The 25,405-nt window shown below is 47.7% G+C and overlaps 1 protein-coding gene across 4 annotated transcripts; it reads right to left on the bottom strand.

The window, feature by feature from the left end:
* Window positions 1–91: 91 nt before the first annotated feature.
* On the bottom strand, window positions 92–24,363 carry RAVER2 (ribonucleoprotein, PTB binding 2). 4 transcript variants are annotated; one of them, XM_065737440.1, is made up of 12 exons: window positions 24,175–24,363; window positions 19,484–19,550; window positions 15,846–16,315; window positions 12,643–12,834; window positions 11,629–11,755; window positions 11,014–11,096; window positions 7,447–7,548; window positions 7,141–7,252; window positions 5,789–6,015; window positions 3,343–3,454; window positions 2,851–2,996; window positions 92–259 (listed from the first exon to the last, which is right to left on the bottom strand). In XM_065737440.1, exons 1-12 carry the CDS (start codon window positions 24,358–24,360, stop codon window positions 113–115), a joined length of 1,971 nt encoding a protein of 656 aa, XP_065593512.1. In that variant the 5' UTR covers window positions 24,361–24,363; the 3' UTR covers window positions 92–112. The 4 variants fall into 4 exon arrangements, with proteins under 4 accessions (XP_065593512.1, XP_065593492.1, XP_065593501.1 ...); XM_065737420.1 differs by having other exon boundaries at window positions 5,789–6,018; XM_065737429.1 differs by having other exon boundaries at window positions 11,014–11,099.
* Between the last annotated feature and the right edge of the window lie 1,042 nt (window positions 24,364–25,405).

The raw sequence follows: 25,405 nt of genomic DNA on the forward strand, positions 1-25,405 counted from the left end.
GGTTGCTCCTCTTGGGATATTCATAACCCACGGAGAAAGAAAAGGTATCTGTCTGAAGTTAAGGCAGCAATAAATAGCAGAGGTTCGCAGGGCAGGGCCGGCTCGCCGGGTCTCAGTAGACGCGTTTCTTTTTCAGGGAGGATTCTGCGTAACGCACTGCGGAGCCCTGAGCGTGCTGGCCTAGGTACTCCACCGGGCCAGGTTCTGGGGAGGCAATGAGGTACGAGGAGCTTCGCTTCTCGCTTCTCGCCGGAGCCACCTAAGGGCAAGAAGGAAACAGGCGACACATGATCCAGAGCAACTGCATCAATAAATAAAGCATGGCTCTGGGAACCAGCAAGGACCAGGAGCCAGCAACCAGCTCCAACGCCCGCTCCTCTGCTTTACAGTCAGCTATAGACAGCTCATGAGTCAGTGGTTGTGCCCTTTCCCTAAAAACTGATGGTAAATGCACAGGTGCTGCGTGTGCATGTCTGGGAGGGCAAAGGGCTGGCAGGGCTGCTGCCCACGCTGCGGGATGCGTGCTGCCAGGCCGTGCTATTCCCTGCAGCTCCGGCCATCTTCACCCTTTGAAGGACACTGCCAGTGGGGCACCTGGAGCACAACGGCTTTCCCTGAAAAGCTCAACAGGTTAAGGTGTCCCGGCACTACAAGCAATGTGTCTGAGGTCTTGTTGTCCAGCCATGCCAAAGTGTGTTTGTGTTGCTGGCCACCCACAGGCAGGAATTTACATGTGGGACCCAAGTGAAGGAAAGAGCAGTAACCCTGCTTTGAATCACAGCTTGGACTGAGATGCCTCACACCAATGCACAGTCCCAGTGTCCCAGAGCATGCTTCTGGGGTGGGCCAGGGCCCAGTGCCCCAAAACAAGGGCACTGGGGTATGCCAGGCTCACGTTCAGCTCTTTGGGATGCCTCACAGCATTACAACATCCATGGCACCTACAGCCACAGGAGCTACACAAAGAGCTCACCGCCCTCATCACTGAGTCTTCATCACTCCTCTCCTCCACCAGCGTGACACTGGTTTCATTACCAAGGGCTGCACCATCTGCCTTCTTCTGGTGTGCCCTGTGACCATCGCCTCCACCTGACCACAGCAGGCAGCCTGGGTGATGCCTGGCTCCTGGATCAGACCATGTGGGGTTCTGCTTCGTGCTGGAACGGGTGTTTTAGAACCCTAGCACATCTCACAATCCAGGAAACCAATTCTTTACCGAAAGTGCAGCCCTGCTGACCAAGTGTCTCTGAGCCAAACGTTCCCTAGCAAACCTCTGGAGCTCCCCTTGCTAGATCACACTCGGAGCTCAAGTTACTCCCTGCAAAAGTCCACTGCCACTTTAGGAGGGCACCTGTCATTGTCACCAACAAGAATTTGCTTTAAGAAAGATTCTGCTTTTCCCTCACACTTCTTGCAGCACTAAGCACTGGGGAAGGAAGAGCAGAGCTTCAATCTGTACAATCACTGAGCGTGGAAAAGCCATGTGAGCTCCCAAGCCCACCCCAGCCCACCGCCCACATCCCTCAGTGCCACATCCCCACAGCTCTGGGACACCCCCAGGGACAGTGACCCCCAGCCCTGGTCCTACTGCTGCTCCCAGGGAGCACTTGAGCCACTTGTGCCTCGGGATCCTCTCGGTTACCACGCAGCCACTCGGTGGCAGCATAAGACAAACAGCACTCAAAGCAACGCGGGCTGGGCTGTGCCTGCAGCTCCGCTCTGTATCTCCTCTCACCTTCAATGGGTTTTGGGGAGGAAGCTGAGAGCTGCCTGGCTGCAATGACCCCTGGGCTCCACTGTAAAACCCAACCTGTGAGCAGGCACTGTAGGCTGTGATGTTACAGTGCTCTGTTTCTTGGTGGCAGCGTTTCATACCCCACCAGCACAGGGTCCTGAAGCACAGAGGCACCCAGAGAAAAGCAATTCTCACCTCAGAGGCTTCATTCCCAATGTCATTGACTCTTGTCTGGGTACAGTTACATGCCTGAGCATAACACTCACAGCACTGCACAGCAGCTTCCCATAACGGAGGAGAAAACCTCTTCCCATTAGCGGTCTACTGAGATCACATCAAAGGAAAGCAGCTCTTATGCCCTCACACAGGGCTGGGATCTCCTCCTCAGACATCTCCAAACCCACGTGGATGTGCTGCTGGGAACAGCTCTGGGTTGGACCATGCTGTGACTCTGTATCACCCTCAGAATTAGGACAAAACAACCTCCAGAACAGAGGCAGCACAACAGCTGCACCCTGATCCCTAAATGGTGAAGAAATCCCAATCTGTGAATCCAGCAGGCAAAGGCTACAGACATTCCCAAAGATACACCACAACTTCTGCCACACGCAGCATACTCTTCTCTGGGATCTAGCCAAAGCTCAAGAAAACTTTAAAAATGTTGTAGGATAGGAAAAGCTTTGGAAGAGAGACAAAAGCCAAGCCAGGAGTTGCATGAGAACAACTCCACTGGACTGCACTAAACTCAGGCTCTCAAGAAGCAAGCTTCCCACAGCTATGACCCTGAGGCTTTTTCTGCCTGCAGACAGGTGTGCTTTGTGCTAAAAGCAGTCTGCACAGCTGAAAGGGAGAAACCATCAGCAATGAGGACCTGCAGCCTTCACCCTGAAGAAGAGGGTGGGCTTCAGCTGCAGGGGAGCCTGGGGACAACCTGAGGGGGCTCATCACATCAGGCACTGCTGCTCAACTGCGTGCAGGGCTGTCAGACCACACGTACCAAGGAGTGCTCTGAGTACCAAGCAGCTCAGGCAGGGATCTCAGCCTGCCACAAACCTGCTGCCACAGCTCCTGGTGGCAAAGCACTCAGCAGAAGAGAACGCTGTAACACTACGTACCTGCGCATAGTCCCCGTGCTGCTGAGTGTAATTAAAATAATTCTCCATTGCATGTTGTGATGTGGTTCCCTGAGACACAGCAGCATCCATGATGTTGTTGGACAGCCCGCTCTGCTGTGGTGGACTCGTGGCTTTGCTGGCAATCGCTGTTTGTAACACAAGGAACACATTCAGTTCATGCAAACTGCACAGAGTGCACTGCACGCTCGTTCAGCAGCAGTCTGGGACTGCTACTTCCCATCAGACTGTGCTTAAAACTAAGCAGTGCTACGACTAACTGGAAGAACTTCTAGAAGGTTATCAAATCAGCTCGCCCATCAATGCTGCAAATGTACCCTCCTCACAAAGGCAGGAGGGATCACGTTGCAATTTCAACGCAGAATTCAGGATTTTATTATGCTGCGGCCACTGCAATCCCTGCTAAGGGCAACAGGGATCTGCCACATTCTGGTGGAGGAAACTTTCCAACACAGCTGTTGAATGTCTGCTTACCTGGAAGACAGATACCAGGCAGCACGCTTGCCAAATTCAAGTAGGGGTTGGTACTAAGGCGTATTTCTTTTGGCGGTTCTCCTAGCAGAGAAGTCTGTTTTTTCGAAGGAGTCTGTGTGAAAAAGGGGAATAGATCAGAATGCATTGTATTCACACACATCTCAGAAACAGGATAAGCATCCCGGCGTGATTTTCAACAAAGCTTAGCTTGTCCTGGACAAACTTTTAAAATAAATCGTGGGGACAATGATCTGGACGTGCTGCCCACATAGTTTTCCTGACAAATGATTCCGTAGGAATGTTTCCCTTTAGACTCTCAGTTACTGAAGGATATTAAACAACCACCACCTCCTTATGAGTTCAAGTAAATGAACACTAATCACCACTAATCACTCAAGATTAGGGAGGCAGCATTCTGTTCATGGCCAAGACAAAGTCAGCTCTGGTCACCCACAGTCAAAAGCAAGTGAAGGACAAACGAACCCCGGACCGGAGAGATGATACCGTCTGCAATCTGCCATTATATCACATCTTACCCATCCCTCTATTTATAAACCCTTACTTTAAAAGAGGGAAATGTTAATGAGTGGAAATGAAGCATCAGAAGTGAGTCACTTCTCTGCACAGCCAGCAGTGCTTTCTTCCCTATGAAAGCCCACGAAGGGCGCCCTGGTGGCCCATGTCCCCTGGTAGCAGAGGGCTCTCTAAAGAGAGGTTATGTGCACCTACAGATGAACAGTGCAATGGGGGAGAAAAGCAAAACTCATTCCAAGGGAAAAAGCATTGCCAGCAGCTGCTGTTTTCAATAACTGAGAGGCTGGGTGGGACAAACATTACACGAATCGTACAGCATTCAGAAGAGCAGCAGAAATAAGGATGAGACAAGGGGCAGCGGCAAGCTGCAGCGCTTGCCTGGGATCACATGGCTCCAAGATGTTCACACAGCATCCTCACCTCCACTTCCCTTGCTCGTTCCTTCAAAGCTCGTTAAAGAAAAAGAAAATCCATCGCTTCTGGATGGTAAAACGGTATTAAAGTCACCAACTTCATAGAAACCAAACACTAAAGAGGTGTTTGGGATGGGATGGCAGCTCAGGGTCAAGGATCAGGACTTGGGTGACTTGCCATGGAAGAGATGCTTGCTAACTGAGCTGCCTGTCTACTGATGTAGGAAGTAAACAATTATATCTACAGGGATTTTCCTGGTAAATCACAGAATGGCCTGGGTTGAAAAGGACCTCAAAGATCATCAGTTTCAACCCCCTGCCGTGGGCATGGTCACCAAGCACTAGAGCAGGCTGCCCAGTGCCACATCCAGCCTGGCCTTGAGCCCCTCCAGGGATAGGGCACCCACAGCCTCTCTGAGCAACCTGTTCCAGTGCATCACCATCCTCTGAGTGGAAAACTTCCTCCTCACATCCAACCTCCATCTCCCCCATCTGAGTTTAAAACCATTCCCCCTCATCCTATCGCAATCAACCCATGTGAACACTATATTTACTCACTGAAACCAATGGAATATCTAGACTTCCCATTGTTTAATCTCATTCCCTTCTCACCAAAGGAACAAAATACTGATTTTATATATTTCCACACATGCGTGCTGTGTATTTTAACCCTGTGAATCCACCCACAGGTAAAACTCAACTGTACTTTCTGCAGTAGGATCAAAGCTGTCTAACAAACATGGACACCAATACCTACAAAGAGATACGTCAGGTGCTTCAAAAATACCTAAGGAAAGGTGAGATGGGATGTGAATTAAGCAAGAAAACATCAAAATACGTATGTATAATATTAAAAAAAGAAGTAAGTGCATAGACCGGATCCTGTTAGTAACAGAATATGTCAAAAAAAACTTCAGTAGACCATTTTAGCTCAGGTTAAATCCTATGTGTCTCCCCCTCTGCCTTCATGGGAATGAATATTAAAACTAATTTTAGATGAAGGAGATGTCAGCTGTGGCTGAGGGGATACAGACTTCAAATGGAAAATTAACATACACACATACATTTGTATATATACACCATCTGGAAATCGAAAGGTCCTACACTGTGCCAGCACAATTGCTCCTGATTAGTCATGAAACTCAACCATAAGTTCAGTTTTCAGTGTTTAACAGGGACACTGCCCGTGAGATAATTTCATCATCAAATACTATGAAGCATACACATGGGGAAAAAAAACCCTCCAGCGCTGTAAAAAGATTCCTTTGTTAATTCACTTGGACCACCAAAGAGCATTATTGTTCTTTCTCTATAATTCGTAACTGGAATGACCTTAAAATGGCTCAGGAACGATCCTGTGATCTAACAGACTCCACAGTGAGGAAATACAAGGAGTTGTTCTTAACCTCACGCTCAAGCTTAAGAGCAACCCCTGAGGTTGTAAGATGAAAAGCACCAGGAGAAGAGCCCCAGCACTATCAGCACGCAGCGTTCCTTACCCCCAGACTCGTATCAGTGCTTTTCAGCTGGCTCTGCTGCTTGGTGTGCCCAGCCCGCAGGGCTCCCGCCGCAGCGCTGCTGACGCTCTGGTGATACGGCTGCGATCCCGACACGACCCCTTCAGCACTCAGTGCTTTATCTGGAGCGTTGTTCTGCCCTGGGATGGCTTGTCCAACAATGTGCTGATTTGGAAAGAATGGCAACAAGCCCATCCCTGCTGCTGCTGCTGCTGCTGTTTGAATTGGGAGGCAGATTAGATGCTGCAGTCAACCATAAATGGAGAAACTTTTCTGTTAGACAGGCTTCATCAGTACTTTCTGCTGGTGGTTTCTATTAAGTGATCCAAAGAACACGTAAAGATCTACTTCACAGCTACCACAGAACACTGGCTTCTGATTTAGCCTTTATTCTTCTACCACGCAGGGGGCACATGTCACTGAAAGCTAATTCTATAAAAGAAAAGCCCGAGATCTCTGAACAATGCCTATCAGAACAAGTTCCTCTCTTTCACAAAACCTAGGAACAACATCCTTCAGGGATCCTGTGCAGGATGCAGGGAAAAACCTCCAACTTCCGTGTGCATTAGTAAAATTCTCCACAAACAGAACAGCTAGAATGCCATCTCTAAAATTAAAATCCAGGCATTCAGCGTGGGTTTCTTGCTGTTTCCCACAGAAGGAGGCTTCTCCCTGCTCCTGACTACTGCCATCAATCCAGCTGCCTGTAAAACCTCAGAGTACATGGCTCTCGGTGGAGGAAAGAGAAAGAAGTTCTAAGCAGTATCACAACTCATCTTTCCTCATAGAAACTGAGGGCACTGCTAGTGCAGGAACCAGTATCAGGGCCAGTATCTGTCAGTCTGGACATTAAAGCTCTACTGCTTAATGAACTGAATGCAAAGGAACTACGTGCAGTGCTCCTTCAGCTCCTCAGATTTACCTTCTTTGAAACAACCCCCAGGATTTTGAAGAAAAGCATATTCCACGTGTTCTTAACGCGGTACTAACTGAACAGGCAGAATTTTTAACCGTCTGCAAATATTCAACAAATGCCACAGCGTCCTCTTTCTTCCCTGAGTAAACAGATGAGAGAAACCAGGCAACAAAGCAAGGTATTTCAAGTTCAAATGGCCATAACCTGCTGGGTCAGCAGGCTGAAGCCAGCTGAACAGCGATATCGTCGCTAGCTTGCGTAACTCTATAGCTGGATGACTGTATAGCCCAGCTCTATGGCTACTGCCTGTCAAGTGCCAAGGTTCAAACACAGCTTTTGATAATGTGGGAGAAAGGAAGGTGCTTCATTTCAAGCTGAGCATTTGTACTGATTTGGTATGAAATAAGATGACATTTACACTTGAGAGCTTCTCCACGGGTTCCCATGCCTGAATTCACTGATGGCATTACCCCTATTCCCAGCACTGTCTGCAGCAGCATTGTTGGAGGCTCTCCCAGCAAACCTGGCTTCTGTAAGGAACAACAGAAAACCGTGTAAACAATTAAGATCTCTCTGCAGCTGTTTCTTATAACTTTCACATTCAGTCAATCTTTTTACATGCACTAAGCAGTTAAATTAGACTGGATGAAAAAATAACAAAATTCAACTGTTTATCAATTCTAAGAAGGCCCAGAGACGGCCGAAATTAAAGTGATGACCTTACACTATTGGTCTGGATGTTCTCCATCTTCATCAGCTGCTGCGGCAATGGGAGGTGAGCAGGGCTCTGCAGCAGCAGGTTAGTTGTGTTGCCCAGAATCGAATTCTGTGAAATCAGTACAAGTGTCAGTTAGCAGTCATGGAAAACTGCACATTCCCAAAACATTTTCAGATGATCCTGCTTACAGAAATTCAAATTAATTCAGAAACTAAGTCAACAAGGAAAGCAGCTATTTCCTCCGCAGAACCAAATTAGAAGCAGAATCCCCAAGGTTGAAAAAGACCTCCAGGATCACCATGTCCAACCACCCACCTACCAACAGTATTCCCCACTGAGCCACGTCCCTCAGTGCCACATCCACACATTCCTCGACTCCCCCGCCCCCTGGGGAGTAAAAGTGGCCCAACACTCTTTGGGAGAAGGAATTCTTCCCAATGTCCAACCTGACCCTCTTGATTTGTTCACACAAAGTGACTTCAAGTTCTTTAACTTCTCCGTCCCAGCTCTTTTTTCACCTTATAACCACAAATAAAATTTTCTGATGGCTTCTAATAGAACAAGAGTATACTCCAAACAGAACCTAGGCTCCATTGACGCCCTTTGGTCTCAGCCAACAGGGAAACCTACCCGTGCCTGAAGCCTTTGCAGGCAGACAAGGAAGAGATAGGGGAGCTACCTACAGCATGCCAATAAGAAAGATGAGACACAAGGACTTCAGCAGATTACGAGCTGTATGAATAAGGACTTCATTGTTTGTTAATGTCTGCATCGTGCCTTGCACTGCGTTTCAAATACATAATCTCCACCAAACATCTGCACGGCTTCCAGGACTCTGTTACAATTGGCAGGGACTCTCAATCCTTGCTTTGCAGTTGCCAAACAGTATCATTACTTTCAGAGTGCAATAGCCACAAGGTTTTATTCCCCCTTCTATTGGGAGAAACCTACGCAAAACTCTTCTCTGTGAAACATTAAAAAGGATGTTTTCCAACAAACACTTCAGAAGATGATTAAAAGATGACAACTTGTTAGCACTGCCACAGTTCACAAAATACAAGTATTTCAGTCAAATTTCCTGAAACAGTGTCTGCCACTACAGCTGAGACACCTCACCAAGAGCCCTGGGGGCACCATGGTCAGTCTGCCATTGCTGTATCACGTGCTTTGTGCTCAGGCTCCAAAGAAAACTTACATCCACTCTGGATCCCAAAAGCACGTTGTGATCACTGCCTTGAAACTTCCTGGCAGCAGCTCCTGAGAGAAATCTGCCAGGCAAAACAGCAGGTGCTCTACAGATCTTTTTGCTTGATAGTGAACGAACAGACACGCGAGACACTGTGTCAAATCACAACCAGCACAGCCTTCCTTGCTGTCCAAAGCTTCCTATACAGAATGCTCACCAAAACCAGGTAACTAAGCTAAAGTCAAAAAGAAGCTTTCAGGATGTGTGGCTTTGCATATCTTAGGGTCTCCTGCAACACTCCTCGCATGCATCAAGCTCTGGTTGTTATCTCTGTGTAATGAGGTCAAACCACGAGGTAAAAGCTTTCTAATATGGTCTTTTCTTATTAAAATAAACTTCTTCAATTTTTCCAACTCTTTAAGAACTATAACAGTACACCAAATGAGCCACACCAGTATCTTATGAGCTACAGTGTTGGATCCTGAAGTAAATGGAAATCTAAAACAAAGGGTCATACAGACGTTAGTTCTGCATCTGCTATTTTAACTGTGCCAGTGATTTCCAGCAGAAATCACTCATGGCTGATAAATGTCACCACTGCCAATGGGTGTTCCTTCTAAAGTTTGTTACACCAATAAAGATGTATTAGTTCAACTGGAAAACTTTCAGAAACAAAAATCAGATCGCTCAGACTCCTCTTGGTTAAGAAGGAATTAGGGAACAGCTGGATGAGTCAGGAAAACACATCACTGTGAAAGTTTAAAATGCATTGTTTTTGGCACGCGACAACCAGAACTAAGAGAATTTGCAATAAAAAATCAGAAGTCACGCAGTGTCTGGGGCTGAAACTGTACTGCACAAATAACCCACTTGTTCACATTTCTCTCTGTTCAATCTCTTTTTTATCAGTTATTCTAAAAGGCTGTTCTAGAGTTGTGCTAAGAATATTGCTGCTCCCCATTAAATCACTTTACAAAACTCATAAAACAAAATGAATAAGACACAGAGGAAACCCAACCAGTGTGTAACTGGAGAGATGGAAGGAGAGTCAAGTCAGGACAGTGTCTGTTCCTGCACGCTGCACACTGTGTCTCAACGCAGTAACAACAGTGACCTGGCTCTCTGCCTTCTGAGAGTACTCCGAAATAAGTCACTGAATAACAGAAAAATGTGTCTAATAGAAGGGATTGGGATGATCAAATCACTGCCAATAAAATTCAGATTATTCCATCAGGTTTGGAGATAATTAACTGACAGGAAGTCCCCTGGAAGAGAATTAGACATGGAAGTCCATCCAAAGAGAAAGCACAAAGTTGTTTGGCTGCAGAACTCTAAGCCAAAACCACTGGATCACCATCAATCACATTGCTAGCTGTGTAAAACATGCCTCTCTCCAGCTGTGATTAGAAAACATTCACACTGCCTTCCAAAGAAGCAGAGATTCTCCAAGAGAGAGCTGCAGTAACTACATATACCAAAGGAAAAAGCCATTTACATGCAAGAAGTACAAGCAAATCATGCTGTATGGTTTTCACTGCACAATTCATCCTTCGGGATGGAAGTCTTTCTTTAACATCTATTACGTCTGCACTGTGTCTGCCTGAAGAACTAACCAAGAACTGGATTTTACTTTTACATGGGAATTTCTGAAACATCTGCAATAGCAAGTGAAAACAGTACTCAAAGGTACTCCAGAATACTCCCCTCTACTGGTACTGAAGGTAAATTCTGGCTCTTGGAGGAGCTGGAGAAATGACAGAACCTGGAGCAGGCTGCTGGCCAGGAGCACTGCTGCAGGGCTGGGCCGTGTCCACGGGCACTGCTCCCATCCCCAGTTCATCCCCAGTATCCTTTGTAGGACTTACAGAGATTCTGGAGCCCGTATGGACATCTGACCCAATTTACAGTTACTTCCAGGCACTCTGAAAACACCTGAAGCAGCCTGCAGCCTTATTTTCTTTTTTTAGACTGAGGAATAACAACTGCAATTCCTATTTTTACGGCCTACATAGCACACCCTGGTTTTCAAACTTTAAAATAAAAACACTTCCAGTGGTGCAATGCTTCTTGGCTTGAAGAAGATAAAACACAGTCTCTGTATGAAGCACGTGTAAGCAGCTGAGAGAGAAATGGATGTGAGACCCCCCGACCTCTGATTTAAGAGTTTTTCTGTCAGTAATCTCTGTGCCAGCAGGTGTTAGCAGACAGAAGCATCAAGTAAGATAAAACAAGTCACTTGTGGACAGCGAGTGGTTGGTTTGCTCTTATTTGTTTCGAAAGATCGCTTTAGTAAGAGCACTTGATTTCAGCTGAAATTTTTTGAAACCAGACAGTGGAATGCTCTTTTTCATGCCGAGCTCTCCAGAAATGTGTGTTCTGACACCTACCTGATGGACTTTATTCAGCTGCAGGAAAGGAGGGCTGACTGCCGTGTTCATAAGGTGAGGCAAACCCGCAGCTGCTCCCAGAACTGCTTCAGAAACAAGACAAGAGTTGCAGCATCTTAGTAAGTCAGGCAAGCAATCACCTTCAGAGGAGTTAATCTGTGATTTTTTTTTTACATTGGGTTCCTACAAAGCTTTCAGTACACTAAGGGTCGTTACAATGAACCTTTCCATACAGTCATCTTTGATCTGCAATCAGCAGCAATTAGAGAACAAACGCACTTGCATGGAGCTCCTCTGGAGCTGATGTTTTGCTTGGAGAGGCAGAAATGCTGCAGCTGGCTGCCACACCAGGGTTCCCCACACCATTTTTATTGATATCTTCTGATGTTATTGTTAGAATTGAAAAGCGAGAAGCAGTACAGCATTTTTGCAACAAGTTCAGCTGTCCACCACCTGAGACTAGCGTGCCAAACCACCTCCTGCTTGTGAGAAAGTATCTACACAGACACCCTGAAGCTGCCTGCACACATTTTAAGAGCAGTGGTGTTTCCCTCCTTTGCTGGCAGTCTTTGTAAGAACGGGGTTTTGTTTTAAACCAGTTGTCACATGGCTTACCAGGTTTGACAGCGTGTCCACGCAGCTGGGGCTGCAGCAGTATTTGCAGCATTGCTGGATTGTTAAAACTTTTCATAATCTGCACCGGATTCGGCTCCGGAAGCAATCCTTTCCTATTGTTCCTCATCTCAAATGGAGAGACAGAAAGATGTTAAAAACAGGAGATAGCAACGCATCCATTGACATCTCTGGATAAATGCTGTTTCTCTGAACAAGGTATCCTAAAGAGGGAAGTCTGGATGTGCACAGTGCACATCTGAACCATTCACTCTTCCGTTCTGTCCAGCACAGCTAACTGATGCTGCATCAGCACTGCCTTCACTCGGGCAGTACAAGTGCTGTCTCCCCCACCTGCCCTTTGTTTTTTCCTTCAAACTGTGACAGTGTTATCAATAAAGGACACAAAAGGGGGCAATAACATAAACAGCACATGCAGTGTTGTCATAGCCCCACTTGTCTCATATAAAGACATGGGCCAGACCTACCCAAAGTAATGCTTCTACCTTTAGGACAGCTTCCTCTTAACACTTTTTCCATCCAGTTTTCTAGGAAATAACCTGATATGACATGTGGGTATGAAAAGCTTTCTCTTGTATCGAGCATGAAATTAAACTATTTCTCCTTCCTTGAAATTTACCTTAAAACAGTCAAAGTGCCTGTTTTAAACCAAAACTGAAACTCCTTTTTAGCTCATCAAATGCCTCCACCTCCGTTTACTTCTGCTCTGAATGGGAACAGTTCCTCTGTCAGAAAACTAAACTTAATAAAACCCCAGAGCTCTGCAAGTATTACTTTATATATCCTCCAGCTCTGCTTTGCCTCCTGGCAATAGATGGCCGTGCTTTGCTTAGGAAGGAGACTGAACTGGGCTGACTGGCCAACACACAGCAAGGCCCAAGCAGCTAACTCTTCCAAAGGTGCTTCCTAAAGCAAAGCAGTTGAATGCCTTAGAGACAGCCCAGCTTGCTCGAGTCTTAACAAACTCTTTGTGAAAACAGAAGTGCAAAATCTTACCATCCTCTGCGCGGCGATAAGCGCTGCCAGCGTGCTTCTGCCCGGCGCTCCTGGAGCACAGTAGGACACCTGCACCCTCCTCCCTCTGATCACCGTGCCATCCATCGCCTCCTGCACTTTCTCAGCCTGCTCTGCAGTTTCGTACTCGACCACTGCAAAGTCACCAAGGTAACTATCTTCGTCCTGAGCAAACTGCAACAACATTTCACAACGCAATTCAACAAAACGGAGAACTTCAGGAACTGTCTTGAAACGTTTGCACCCAACCCCTGCAAGCCGCCCTGCTAAAGCTGAGGGATGGTAACATCCACCCAAACGAGCATGCTTCTTTCTGGAATGTTCTCAGCTGAGCATCACAGCTTCTCATTAGACTTGGTACGCTTGCTGCATCTTCTTGAACTACCACCATAACTTTCATCTAATCTTGTGGAGAACCTGAGTTATGAAACACTTAATTTACATAATAAATAAGATGAGAAGGAGAACTTCAACGCAGCCACGAGCTACGACCTCTGTTTGTTTGTTTTGATTTCTACTGCTGTATTCTGCCTCGTAGGAGGGACTGAAGTCTGCAGCTGAACATAGTGCCAGCACAGAAGATGCCAGGCTGATCAGCCAAGCAGACTGCAAAGAGGCTGACTTGTCCAACAATGCTCTGCCCTTTGTTTGCAGAGTTTTTATAGCAGAATGAACAGATTTAAATCCAGCAGAACAAAACAAGAGGGTGAAAAGGGAGAGTACAAAGCTTAGGCAAAAAAATCTAGTCCCTAGCTTAGCTTCACTGGCACAGACATGAAGTACCTACGAAAATGCTGGTTTGCAACTAGGGACCTTACTGCAGTCACAGAGAAAGGAAGGAGCTTTCTTTGTGCACTTTGTTGGGGCAAAGGAGCAGAAGACAACTTGTGCTCCTGTAAGTCCTAGGAAACGCCACTGTCTGAGAACCACATATCAACACTTGGCTTCAGCTGCTCCTGATAGAACAATTCTATTTGCAGCAGAGGAGAAATCAAGCTGACTTCAAAAAATGACAGCTTACAAAAAAAATGAAATAAATCAGAAAAACAGCTGTCCTGGTTTCAGCTGGGGCAGAGCTGATTTTCTTCATAGTGTCTGGTAGGATGCTATGCTCTGGCTTTAGGAGAAAAAGAACATTGATAACAGTGACATTTCAGCTGCTGCTGAGCAGGGCAGCACAGAGCCAAAGACGTTCCACTTCTTCAGCTCCTTGTGCTGCCCCACCAGCGAGGGTGCTGGGACACAAGCAGCCAGGAGATCCCAAGCAGGGCAGCTGACCTACACTGACCAAAGGGACATTCCATCCCATATGGCATCCATGGCTGTGGGGAGCTGGCCAGGAGGACTGGCTGGGCATCTGTCTGTGGGTGGTGAGCTAACACACTGGGCATCCCTTGTTTTGTAAATGTATATTATTATTGTGACTATTACTATCTTCCTCTTCTGTCTCAGTGCATAGTTTTTCACCTCAACCCATCGATTCTATTTGCTTTGCCCTCACCCTCCTCCCTGCCCACTCCATAGAGCTGCTTCCCCTGCTGCTCAGGGCAGAGCCTCCCTTACCCAACAGTCCTGTGGGGAGACACGAGGCACAGCTCAGAACACACCACACATCTGTTCTCTGAGTTACTGGGAATAAATCTTAAACCATCATAAGTAAACCTACTCTTCTTCTCCTAGCATGCTTCTACTGTCAACCTGCCTGTCTGTTACACAGTGAGCTTATACAAGTTTCAGGCAGTATGACAACACATCTTGGGTGTAATTCTGTCTGGGTGCCTACTTCCTGAGATATATCCCTTTTACTTCCTGTACTTCATAGAAACACTTATTTAATGCCATTTACTGACACAGCATAAATGCAGGCATACGCTCCTCATCTACATGAAGTGTGCCTCGTGTATGGCTGTAATTAAAGAGGGAAGGTAAAAGTCAATTTTCAGTTGCCTTTAACTGCACAGTAGAATGGTGTTGCTGAAAACAATCTTTATCAAAGGAGAACACTTGTCTTTGAATTTCCTGATTTTAAAAGAGCACTGAGAAACTGCTGGGGGACCTGGTAACAGCCTCAGGACTGTCTGAGAGCTAGAAAAGTGCCCCAAAATAAAGATTTCACAGCATCAATATGTTCAGCTATTAAAAGAAGATGGAGCAAGTGGAAGAAAAGCTAAGGAAGAAAATAGTGGGGAGCAAAGGCCACTCAGCCTACAAGAGTACAGAAGAATGAGGGATGGGCACCTTCTGGAAAGAGTCACTTGCCCTTTATTCAATCTCCTGATATATGTGGATCAAGGAAAAACAAGGATATGCTTTAACCAATTACAAATGATGGGGGCCCTAAACAGCACTAGGGAAATGTGATGGCCAACAGGTGGTGAGGCTAGACAGCCTAATGGGCCTTCTGCTCTTAGACACTGAAAGCCTCTGGTTACTGATCCTTGAAGCTAATCCCTGAGCAGCCTTCCAAGACACTCCAGGGAACAAAAAACAAGTGAAATAGTACCCAACTGCATGACTACAAATAGAGTCTTCTTTCTATGACCTGTCTATACTACTCTGGTCTACAACACTCCCACAAGCAGCATGTTGCAGTCCAGTATCTCAGAAGCCATAATGGTGAAAAGGAATCCTTACCATTTGCAAGGACTTGTAAGGATCTACCTCTCCTGTGCCTGCAAGTAGCACCTCTATCACTGGCAAGCCCAGTGCTTCCAAGCTCCCAAGCCTACAACTTTCCCAGTTAGGGAAAAAACACGTTATATACACACACATACATATCTAGACAAAAGATAGTTATGTAGTTATATAGTTATATAGTTATCACTTATGGTATTCATACTTGGGCTTGCTTTAACTGAACAATAAACCCACCAGCAATATTCACTTTAAAAGCCCTCTAAAATATTTCTAAACCAATATTCAATAAAACATATGGGAACGGGATGTGTTATAAACATTTCAGTGGTTCTTAACAGGAGCGGTCCCCTGCAGAATTCCCAGATGGCACATCCAGCCACAGCAAGCTCACACCAGGAACACATCTGTACCACAACACATGCTGCAATGCAGATGCATACTCATTCACAGCTTAAATGAAAAATCTAAGACAAGCAAGCAACGCAGGATGAGAACAGAGCTACTGAAAACACAACCTTCATCTTCCAGAAGACATAAATGCAACGTACCTGGCAGAATACAGGTTTGTACTGCAGTGAGAAAGCCTGCAACAGTTCTTTTGAATCGGAGTAGTCTTTTTGCAATTTATCTACACAAAGGCACTTGGAGTGAATTAGATTTGTAGTCAGCTGGTTCACATCCATCCACTGTGCAAAGAGAGTGCTCTCGTCTAACTGCTTCCCCAGAAGTTCCAGTCTTGCCTTTGCAGCAGAGTCCTTCTTCATATATTCCACAAAGCCATAGCCCTTGGAATGACCAGTAACTTCATTATAGACCAAAAAACACCTCTCCACATTGCCATAAGCACGCACAAGTTCTTCAAACTCTTCTAATGTAAATGAAATGGGCAAATTGGTAATGCACAGCAAAGCATCTGTTGGCTGGAGCTGCACGGATATTTCTTTTCCTCGAAGAGAGTACTGGTGAAACTTCTGAATTGCATTTTGAGCCTGCTCTCCATTTAACAGAGTAACAAATGCTGAAAGAGAAAGAAATACTACATTACTTATTATTATATAAACACCGTAGCCCACCTCCTCTATGAAAAGCCAACAGAAAACAAGCTCTGCTTGCTGAGCCCCATATCCTTGACAACTGCACGCTGGGACGTGGACAAGACCACGCGTTGACAAACCCCTGTCCTCTCCCTCCTTGCCCTCTGTTGAAGGGTTGTCAGCATTTCATGTGGATGCTGAGACAGCCCCATCTTGCTCCCCAACCCCGTCCTGCAAGGAGCTGGAAGCACACTACAGTGGTGGGAAAGGCAGCTCAGCATTCTCCTCCTTGGGTACCCAAGGGCTAGGCCTTGGTGGGATGGATGTTCCAAGATGGTTCACGATAACCAACTACTGGTTGTGAAGGAAACAGAGGATGGGGAGCTACGGCATGAGGCTGAGAATGCCCTTGGGAGGGTGGCAGGGGCTGCCCCCAAAATCAGGCTGCTGTTTCTCCTTCGACAGCCACAGCCTCAGATGTGGACACATCCACAAAACGAAACGCTCCCATCCCTCCACTCCTCACCACTCAGCTGGAGACTGAGGACATTTTACACTTCCCATCCTTCGGTTGCACAAAGTGCAAAGCTGATTCTGCATGTGTCTAGAATGAACTTCTTTGTGAAGAGCTCCAAATTTGTAAAACATTCTAGCCTCAAAATGAACTGAAATGGGAAGGTTAACCTACGAGAGGCATTAATGGGTCATCCATTCACACTGTCCTCTCAGATTTTGCTCCTGACCCCTCAAATGCCACCCTTACATGTCTGTGCCACACCAAAGAAACACCACAGTCCTGGAAGTAGTGTCACTGGTGACAGAAACACCACGGGACAGCTCTGCTTGCTGCAGGCTGTGCTGTGGCCTGTGGAGGCTCCCAGCCTGCCTTCTGCCCGTGCTGCAATGGTGGGACATAAGCCACCAGAGCGCATTCAACCATAGCAAACACAACTTTCCCTGCATCTCTTGGAGACAGAGCAGGAAGCTTTTGCCATTTGCAGTTTGCTGTGGGTACTCGTGATGCAGATGGGAAAAACAAGGAGCCCAGTCAAAAAGGTCCAAAGGAAAGAGAGGAAAGAGCAGCAACAATACTCATTCCAAGAAACATGTCTGGAGCCACAGCCCGAAAACTGTGCTAACCATGTTTTCTTATTCTACATCCAAATTTGGAGTCTGTTGTCCAGAAATGAGTATAAACAATGCTTTCCTCCTCACTACACAATTATCACTTTTGTAAGAGTAACACAAGACAAAAAAAAACAACCCACAAAGCTACCCCAAACCTCAGGGCAGTGCAAAGCTCGTTGCCATATATCAGTATATGCTCTCCCAGTACAGTTATCGAGACAACGTTTTTAATTATTTGTTTCTCCTCTTTCAGATGGCATTTTAATGCAAATTTTTCCGCCTCCTTTCCTATCCATGACCACACGGTGACCACGGGCAGATTTCTGCTAGTCACAGCAAAACACACCACGCTGAAACACAACCGCTTCCTGAAATTCAACTCCAGGAAGCTCTGGTTGCACGATTATTCTTTAAACAGAAAACATCTTCTCTTCCAGATCACCTATAAAACATCTGTTTCTCCTACCACCATCGCTGCACTGGTGAAGAAAAAATAAAAGCAAATGCGCCGTAAGATGGCACCGTTCAGGGGCAGAAATGCTAATATTTTCTTTCCCGTCCAAATAATCAGGAGTTACAACGGTCTGAAGGAAGATTTCTAAGTCAAATGTAAACACTCATAGGGTGCCCTAAAGCAAGCTCTAATCTGGGCTGTAGCTGTGACTACAAAGAAAAAGACTCAAGGAAAGCGTTGGTGCCAAATGCTGTACTTGACACACCAGTCAAAGGGGATGTTGTTACACATCCTGAAGCTGTCAGCTTGAACAAACAGGCAAATCATGCCTCTGCAGTGGATTTTACAATTTGCAGTAGCTCAAGAGATGTATTGGTAATCAGATGAGGATGAAGTGGTGTGGAAATCAGAGAGAGATTAAAATATTCCTGAGCAATCTGTTACTCTGCAAGCCTGTGCTCTGACACAGCATCACGTATTTCCATAACAGCACAATATCTGGGATTCTAGGAATAGTTACACAGAAGACATGGATAAAAGACAACCAATTTAAAGTTTGCTATTAGCTTTTTTAAGCTAAAAACATTGTGGTTTTTTTTCAAATGTTCTGAGATCATTAAAGGTGACTTCCTTGAGTTTACTGTGATTTTAAATGGGTTTCTGTAATCTTGTGAATGTCAAGATCTCATGGGGAAGGTCTACAGAGCACTACAACATTCCCATTAGGTCCTTCAGACAAAAGGAGACATATGTATTTATTTTTGTTAGATATGTGCTACAAATGGAGTTCCTCACACAAGCAGCTCATGCTAAATAAGTAGAACCATCACCACAAAGAGGTGGCAGCCAGCATGGCTTCACCACAGGCAAACCACGCCTGGTGGCTTTCTGCAACAAGATTACAGTGTTGGAGGATAAGGGAAGAGCAACTGGTGCCATCTACCTGGACTACTGCATGGTATTCGGCACTGCCCCACACAAAACCTTTGCCTCCACACCAAGGAGAGATGGATTTGATGGATGGACCACTGGAAGGTCACAGTCTAAGGGTTGCAGTCAACGGTTCAATGTCCAGATTGAGACTGGTGCCAAGTGGTGTCCCTATGGGGTCAGTACTGGGACTGGTGCCGTTTAACATCTCTGCTGGTGACACGGACAGTGGAATTTAGTGCACTTCTACCAATGACACCAAGCTGAGAGGTGCAGCTGGCACACTGCAGGGAGGGGATGCCATCCAGAGGGACCTGGATAGGCTGCAGAGGTGGGCCCGTGTGAACCTCATGGAGTTCAACAAGGCCGCGTGCCCCTGGGCTGGGGCGATCCCAAGCACAAATCCAGGCTGGGCAGAGAACGGCCTGAGAGCAGCCCGAAGAGAAGGATCACAGTGGGCCAGCCTGTCAGTAGAGTTTCCAATTCTCCAATGGCTTCAGAAGAGGTTGAAGACACATTCAAGCAAAAATCAAACCAAATCAGGCTGCGTGCCACCAGACACGTCCGTGGCACAGGATGTTCCTCACTACTTTCATCACAGAACTGAAATGTGTTATGCTGGAAGATTTCAAGCTCTTACCTGTTCTTTTATTTCTGTCCACATAACAATACTTTATTTCATAATCTTTAAATAAGTCATGGATTTCCTGAAAGAGAAAAGTACAAGTAACATCAGCTAAATAGTTCACCAGATCAAATGCACAAGTGTATGAATTTAGCTGCACTTTTAAACAAAACTTTCCCAATAAACAGAGAAATCTCACCATAGAAACGCTATCAAATATTTGTTTTCAGAAGAGCTGGTTATGCTTTGCAGCAGTGTTTTTATCTCCTGCAAAGAGCTGTCTTACTGAACGTGATTTAATTTCTTTTCCTTACACAGTCACATGAGCACAAGGTGGCATGCTGTTGACTGCCTTCTGATAAAGACAAATGACAGCACAGTTCATTAAATAGCAAAATAACTGTCTCCAAAGTACAGCTATTACAGTTAAAATTCCAGGCAGACACGAGATATGAGCAGCATCACATGGTGCAGTTTACCGAGGGCAGACAGCACTGCCACAAAACACAACAGCTGCTTCAGTTTCCTCTCACTGCTCAAGTTCACTTCGGGAGTTCTCTGCTCTCTTAATAATGAATATTCTTTCGGGCAGCAGTGAATCCTGTGCAGAGTGCTCCATGTAACCTATCCTCTGGCAATTACTGCACAGGCATCCCACGGAGAACCAACCCCAAGGGCACTGTTTGCTCCCATAAATTAAAGGAGAAAGAGCACAGGAGAGGGAGGAGGGGGCAGGGGTGACTGTAAGAGCTGTGTGAGTTTGATCTTGCTGCTCCTCAACATGAGCAAGAAGTCCACGTGCCCCACAGACACCACAATCAGCAGCAGGAATGCAGAGATGGGCATGAATCACCCCAAAAGAGCAGCATCCTGGACGTGTTTGTTGTTTCAGTTGGGTCTCATACACTGCAGTGAGGCCAGCTGAGTGCCAAGACAGTCAACAAACGTTGTCTGAAAGCTTCATCTCCAGGAGAGCAGCCCTCCTGCCAGCACCTAACCCAATACCTGCAGCCTGGAGGTTAATTGGGTTCTCCTGACTGCTATCAGGTGCACACCTTTTAGTGCAGGGAACGCCGAGATCTGGTTTCACTAGTTAACAGCTGTCAAGCACTGCATTAATAAAACAGGAGAGTGTTTCTCAAGCCACCAGCCATCCCGATCAGATGTGGTGAGGATATGGTTTCTGAGCAGCAAGACGAGCTGGGCAGGCTGCAGAGACTGATGGTGGGGGGGAGGCCTGGCCATCCCACTGACAACTCCAGGACAGCTCAACTCAGCCATGAGCAGATGTGGCACTACATGCAAAGCTTTGTGCAGCTCAGCTCCACCGCAGCACTGAAGACAGCAAAGCAAGAACGTCTGTTCTGCTCAGAAAAAAGGGGATGCATTTACCTCTCCTCACTTAAGAAGAAAATCATCAGCTCATGCTTCAGAATTGGCAGGAAATGCAAAACCAAGTATATCCAAGGGTGTTTGAGAGAAAGTATTGGTAAATATAGACTGGAAATGCTTTTAAGTACGCTATTTAAAGTTGTTTAAAGGTGATCCTCCCCCTCTACTCTGCCCTGGGGAGGCTACGTCTAGAATACTGAGTCCAGTTCTGGGCTCCCCATGTCAAAACAGACAGGGATCTCTTGGAAGGGGCCCAGTAGAGGGCCACACAGGTGACAAAGGGCCTGGAGCATCTCCTGTACGGGGAAAAGCTGTTCACCTGGGAAAAGAAGACTGAGGGGGAACTGTAAATGTCTAAAGGGAGGTGGGAGGCAAACAGATGAGGCCAGGCTCTTCCCAGAGCTGCATAGCAATAGGACAAGGAGCAACGGCCTCAAACTAGAATGTAGGAAGCTCCCTACAAACACAAGGAAGAACTCCTTTACGGTCAGGAACAGGTTGCCCAGAGAGGTGGTGGAGCCTCCTTCTATGGAGATATTCAAGACCCATCTGGACGTCCACCTGTGCGACCTATTGTAGAGATGTGCTCTGTGGGACGAGTTGGACTTGATGGTCTCTTAAGGTCCCTTCCAACCCCTGGGATTCTGTGGTTTACCACTAAAATAAACATCACCTTGAAATATTTCAACTCAGTATTCCAATGCTGCCTGAAGAAGAAGAGCTGGCACATGCAGCTGCCAAGAGCAGGACACGCAGCAGAGCCCCCACAAACCCCCAAGGCATCCAGAAGAGAGAACCAGAGCCCTGAGTCTGCTTTCCCACAGCCACAAACCTGGGAGCTGGGACTGGAGCCAGGCTGCACCTGCAGGCTGCTACCGGCCTCTGGGGCACACTACAGCTATGGCATCTTTGTGTTTGCAGACTGACTTCCATGTCTGACCCCTACAAAGGTCATTAACACCATAATACACATAAATATTGTCATTAAGATAGGAGAAGAGCAACTTCTTCATGGACGTAAGATGGGTAGGGAATGAAAAAAAAAATTTCTCTGATCTTCTAGAGAAGTGTGTGTCGATAAGAGAAATGCTATGGGACTGGAAGTCATCCTGGGCATAGCACAGTGTATGGACGTTAAAGGAAAGATGAAAAACATTACATCCCAAACCACAAAATGAACACCTATCTGGGGTGGACTGCGCTGGTTTCCTATCAATACTTATGTGATTTATCTCTCCTATGTTCTGTCACACCACAGCAGAGCTACAGGATGTGAAAATAACTAACGAGCTCTCCTTCACTTCATGTCCTGCACTAAGGCAGAACATCTCTTTCATTCTGTGCCCTCAGATACTAAAGGAGAAAAGCAGAACCACCACTAAAACACAGCTGCATTCAAAGACAACCAGGTGCAGCACAGAGCTGATTGAAAACAGGTGCAACCTCGTTCTGCAGCCCTTGTTCCTGAGCTGCAAAGAGGGAATCAAAGAGCCAAGGGTCCCTGCTGATATTCCACCCCCAGCAGAGAAGACTGTGTGCTTTGCTACGAAGCCCAGCAAAAAAGGGAATGCCATTCTGCTGTTTCAAGAATCAGTCCCAAGGGATCTGAACCAGTATGACAGACCACCGGCTTCTCTCTCGTTTAGAAGCTACTGCTTGTCTGGAAGTCAATCAGACATAGATGGCAAACTAGTAATTGAGAAATGAATGGCTTGGAGAAATAAAAAACAGTTCTTCTAATCCAGCAGAATAATCACAAACAACAAAACGTACAACAGCAGATTTACTGTATGATACTCCAACAGAATAACCCCACAAAGCTGCACGGGAGGACACTAACCCCCACCAGGACAGGCCCTCCATCAACACTTAGAGAAGCCTGACACCAGTGGGATGATCTTGCCCTTCCTAACACAGAACATCACATACCAGTGTACTGCCAGGACCTCCTTGGGTCCTCCCTGCTGCCCTTTGTCCTAACAGGGAGATGATGGGATTACTCTGATGAGAGACAGAGCTGTAGCATAGTTTTTCTTGCCACAGGTCTGTTGCAGAAACACCTTCTTCAGCGAGAAAACCCCTTGTAACAACATTAATCCAGCCAAGTACATATTTGCAGACTGCACTATAAAACCGAAAGCAGGAAGAACTTCCACGATGTAATTTTGCCTCATCTGATCCACATCTACTTCGTGAAGTCAGCTCCTTAGGAAGGCCAACTTCCCCGCACAACAGGCTTGGCCAGGCTGCCCTCCTCCCCAGGACAGGTCCTGCCCACCCCCATTGGGAATGGTGCATCTCGGCCTTACCCCTCACAAGGTAACGATGACTGACAGCAAACCCAATGCTCCGCTGACTGGAGATGAATAATTACAGCTATGAAATCCCACTCCGGAACACTTGACTGCATTTTCACAACATCCACCTGCTCCACGTTGCAGAACGAACTGGCCAGGGCAGGAATGTTTTATCTCACTTTACTTGGCTAAGCAAGAAGCAAAGAGCCGAGCCCCCCGCACAGCACCTACCAGGGGCTGTTAGTCTGACTCAAAAACAGGGAGCTTTGGAAATGCACAGCAGCAGAGGATGCGGGCACACTTCAGCTGCCCCGGGACAGAAGCCTCCCTCGAGCCGAGCACAGCTGAACCGCGGGTGCTCCATCCCTGGAGGTGCGCGGTGCCACAGCCGCACCTGCTGGGGCACACACCTGCGGCAGAGCGGGGCTGGATGCTCTCGGAGCTCCATCCCAACACAGCGCGGGGATGCTACGGGCGGGTGTGGGGCGGCAGCAGGGCACCCAACCGCTCGGCCATTCCGCCCGTCCGCGGCGGTAAGCTCGCTGCGAGCGCCGACGGCTTCTCGAGTAGACGACGGGGATTAGCAGGGTTTCGCAAGCCGCGAGTTCCCGAGCCCTTTCTGCAGGCGAGCCCCTCGGGCTGCTATAAATAGAGGTGAGGCTCTACGTGTAAATCATCACACGGCATCACGCGAAATCCTCACTTCCACACCTCCGACTGCCTCCGACCCAAAGGCTCCGGCAGCGGGACGGAGCCCCACGGCGGCGGCGGGCAGCCCCGTCCCCAGCGGAGCGGCGGTGGCGGCCCCGCAGCGCTGCCCGGCAGCGGCGGAACTTTCCGGCTCCGGGAAGCCGCTCCCCCCTCCTCCCCGAGCTCCCGGCACCGCCACACGCGCGATGCGCTCGGAAGAGCCGCCCGCTCCCTCCCGCCCCGACGGCAACAAAGCGGCGGGAGAAGCCGAGCGGAGCCTCGAGGCCGCCCTTTGTTGAGCCCCGGGGCTGCGCGAAGCGGCCGTACCTGGCTGCCGCTCTCGGCGGGCAGGTTCCTCAGCAGGATCTTGCGCCTGTTGCTCAGCTCCCGCCGGGTGACCGCCAGCCGCCTCGCCACCTCCTCGGGGCACAGCGGCGGCGGCCGAACCCCGCGCGGAGGCGGAGGGGGCGGCTCAGCGGGCAGCTCCGCGCCGCGCTCGGCTGCCGCCGCCATCTTGCAGAGCCGCCCGGGGGGGGGAGGGGGGAACCGCGAAGGCGCGACGAGCGGCCCCGCCCTCAGCCCTCAGCCTGCCCCCGCGGGGTGGGGACGGGGGAGGAAGGAAAGAAGCCGCCCACCTTCCCCTCTCACGAGGCCCGCTGCCGCTCCCAGCAGCGCTGCGGAGTCCCCACAGGAGGGTACGGCCCGAACATAGGGCACAGCATCCCCACGGGGAAAGCGGCGCCTGCTTGCTGCCGTCCACGCCGAGTTCCCTCCGCCGGGGCCCGTGGCACATGGCAGCCAGGTGCGTGCAGCCGCTCTGCGAAAGCAAAGCCCGCCCCTGTGCAAACGGCGCTTCAGTGAAACGCACACGTCGTTCCCTCACGCGTTTCTTCTCTTAGAAGAAGAAGATAGCTTGCACTATCGCAGTACATTTCGGGTTTTTAACGTTGTCAGCGGGTGGATAACGGAATGAAGAATAAACAGATGTGTCCAGTTTTAGAAATGGGTCTGACCACTAAGAGTGGGCAAAAGAAAATCCAAGCCTGAGAAACGGCCTTCAAAAGGAAATGGGAAACGCAGTTTGAGTTAGAACAGGTATATGGGAACACGTCCTTATCAAGAGGGCCTAATTCCGGGTGAGGATTCTTGATGAGGCTCAAAATGGTATTGTAGGGGTTGGATTACAGCTGCAGGAAACAGCCAGCCAGCAAACACCCAGCAAACACACAACAGCCAGCCATCAAACGCACATTAGGTTTTCAGAAACACACCTTGGTCCGAGCCAAAGCTCCCAAGTTAAACCTGCCAAGAATATTGGACTTTCATCACTTCTAACATTAATTTTCAAGCTACTGAGCAAACAGTGATGACGGTGCTCTTTTTCTTCTGATGATATATATGAGAAGAAGCAGTCAGAGCAGACAGGCTCCTGTTCCAGTTTCCCCTTCCCCAGTTTTTGGCCAACAGGCAGCGGTCCCTCTTCTCTCAGCATCTGCATTACGTTCAGTGAAATTCTGGGAAATTTAAAGGGCAGCTGCTAACTGTTCACATATTTATC

Source organism: Cyrtonyx montezumae, unplaced genomic scaffold (genome assembly GCF_038088225.1).
Source record: "Cyrtonyx montezumae isolate F1298 unplaced genomic scaffold, pur_monq_1.0 scaffold_1, whole genome shotgun sequence".
Lineage (NCBI taxonomy): Eukaryota > Metazoa > Chordata > Aves > Galliformes > Odontophoridae > Cyrtonyx > Cyrtonyx montezumae.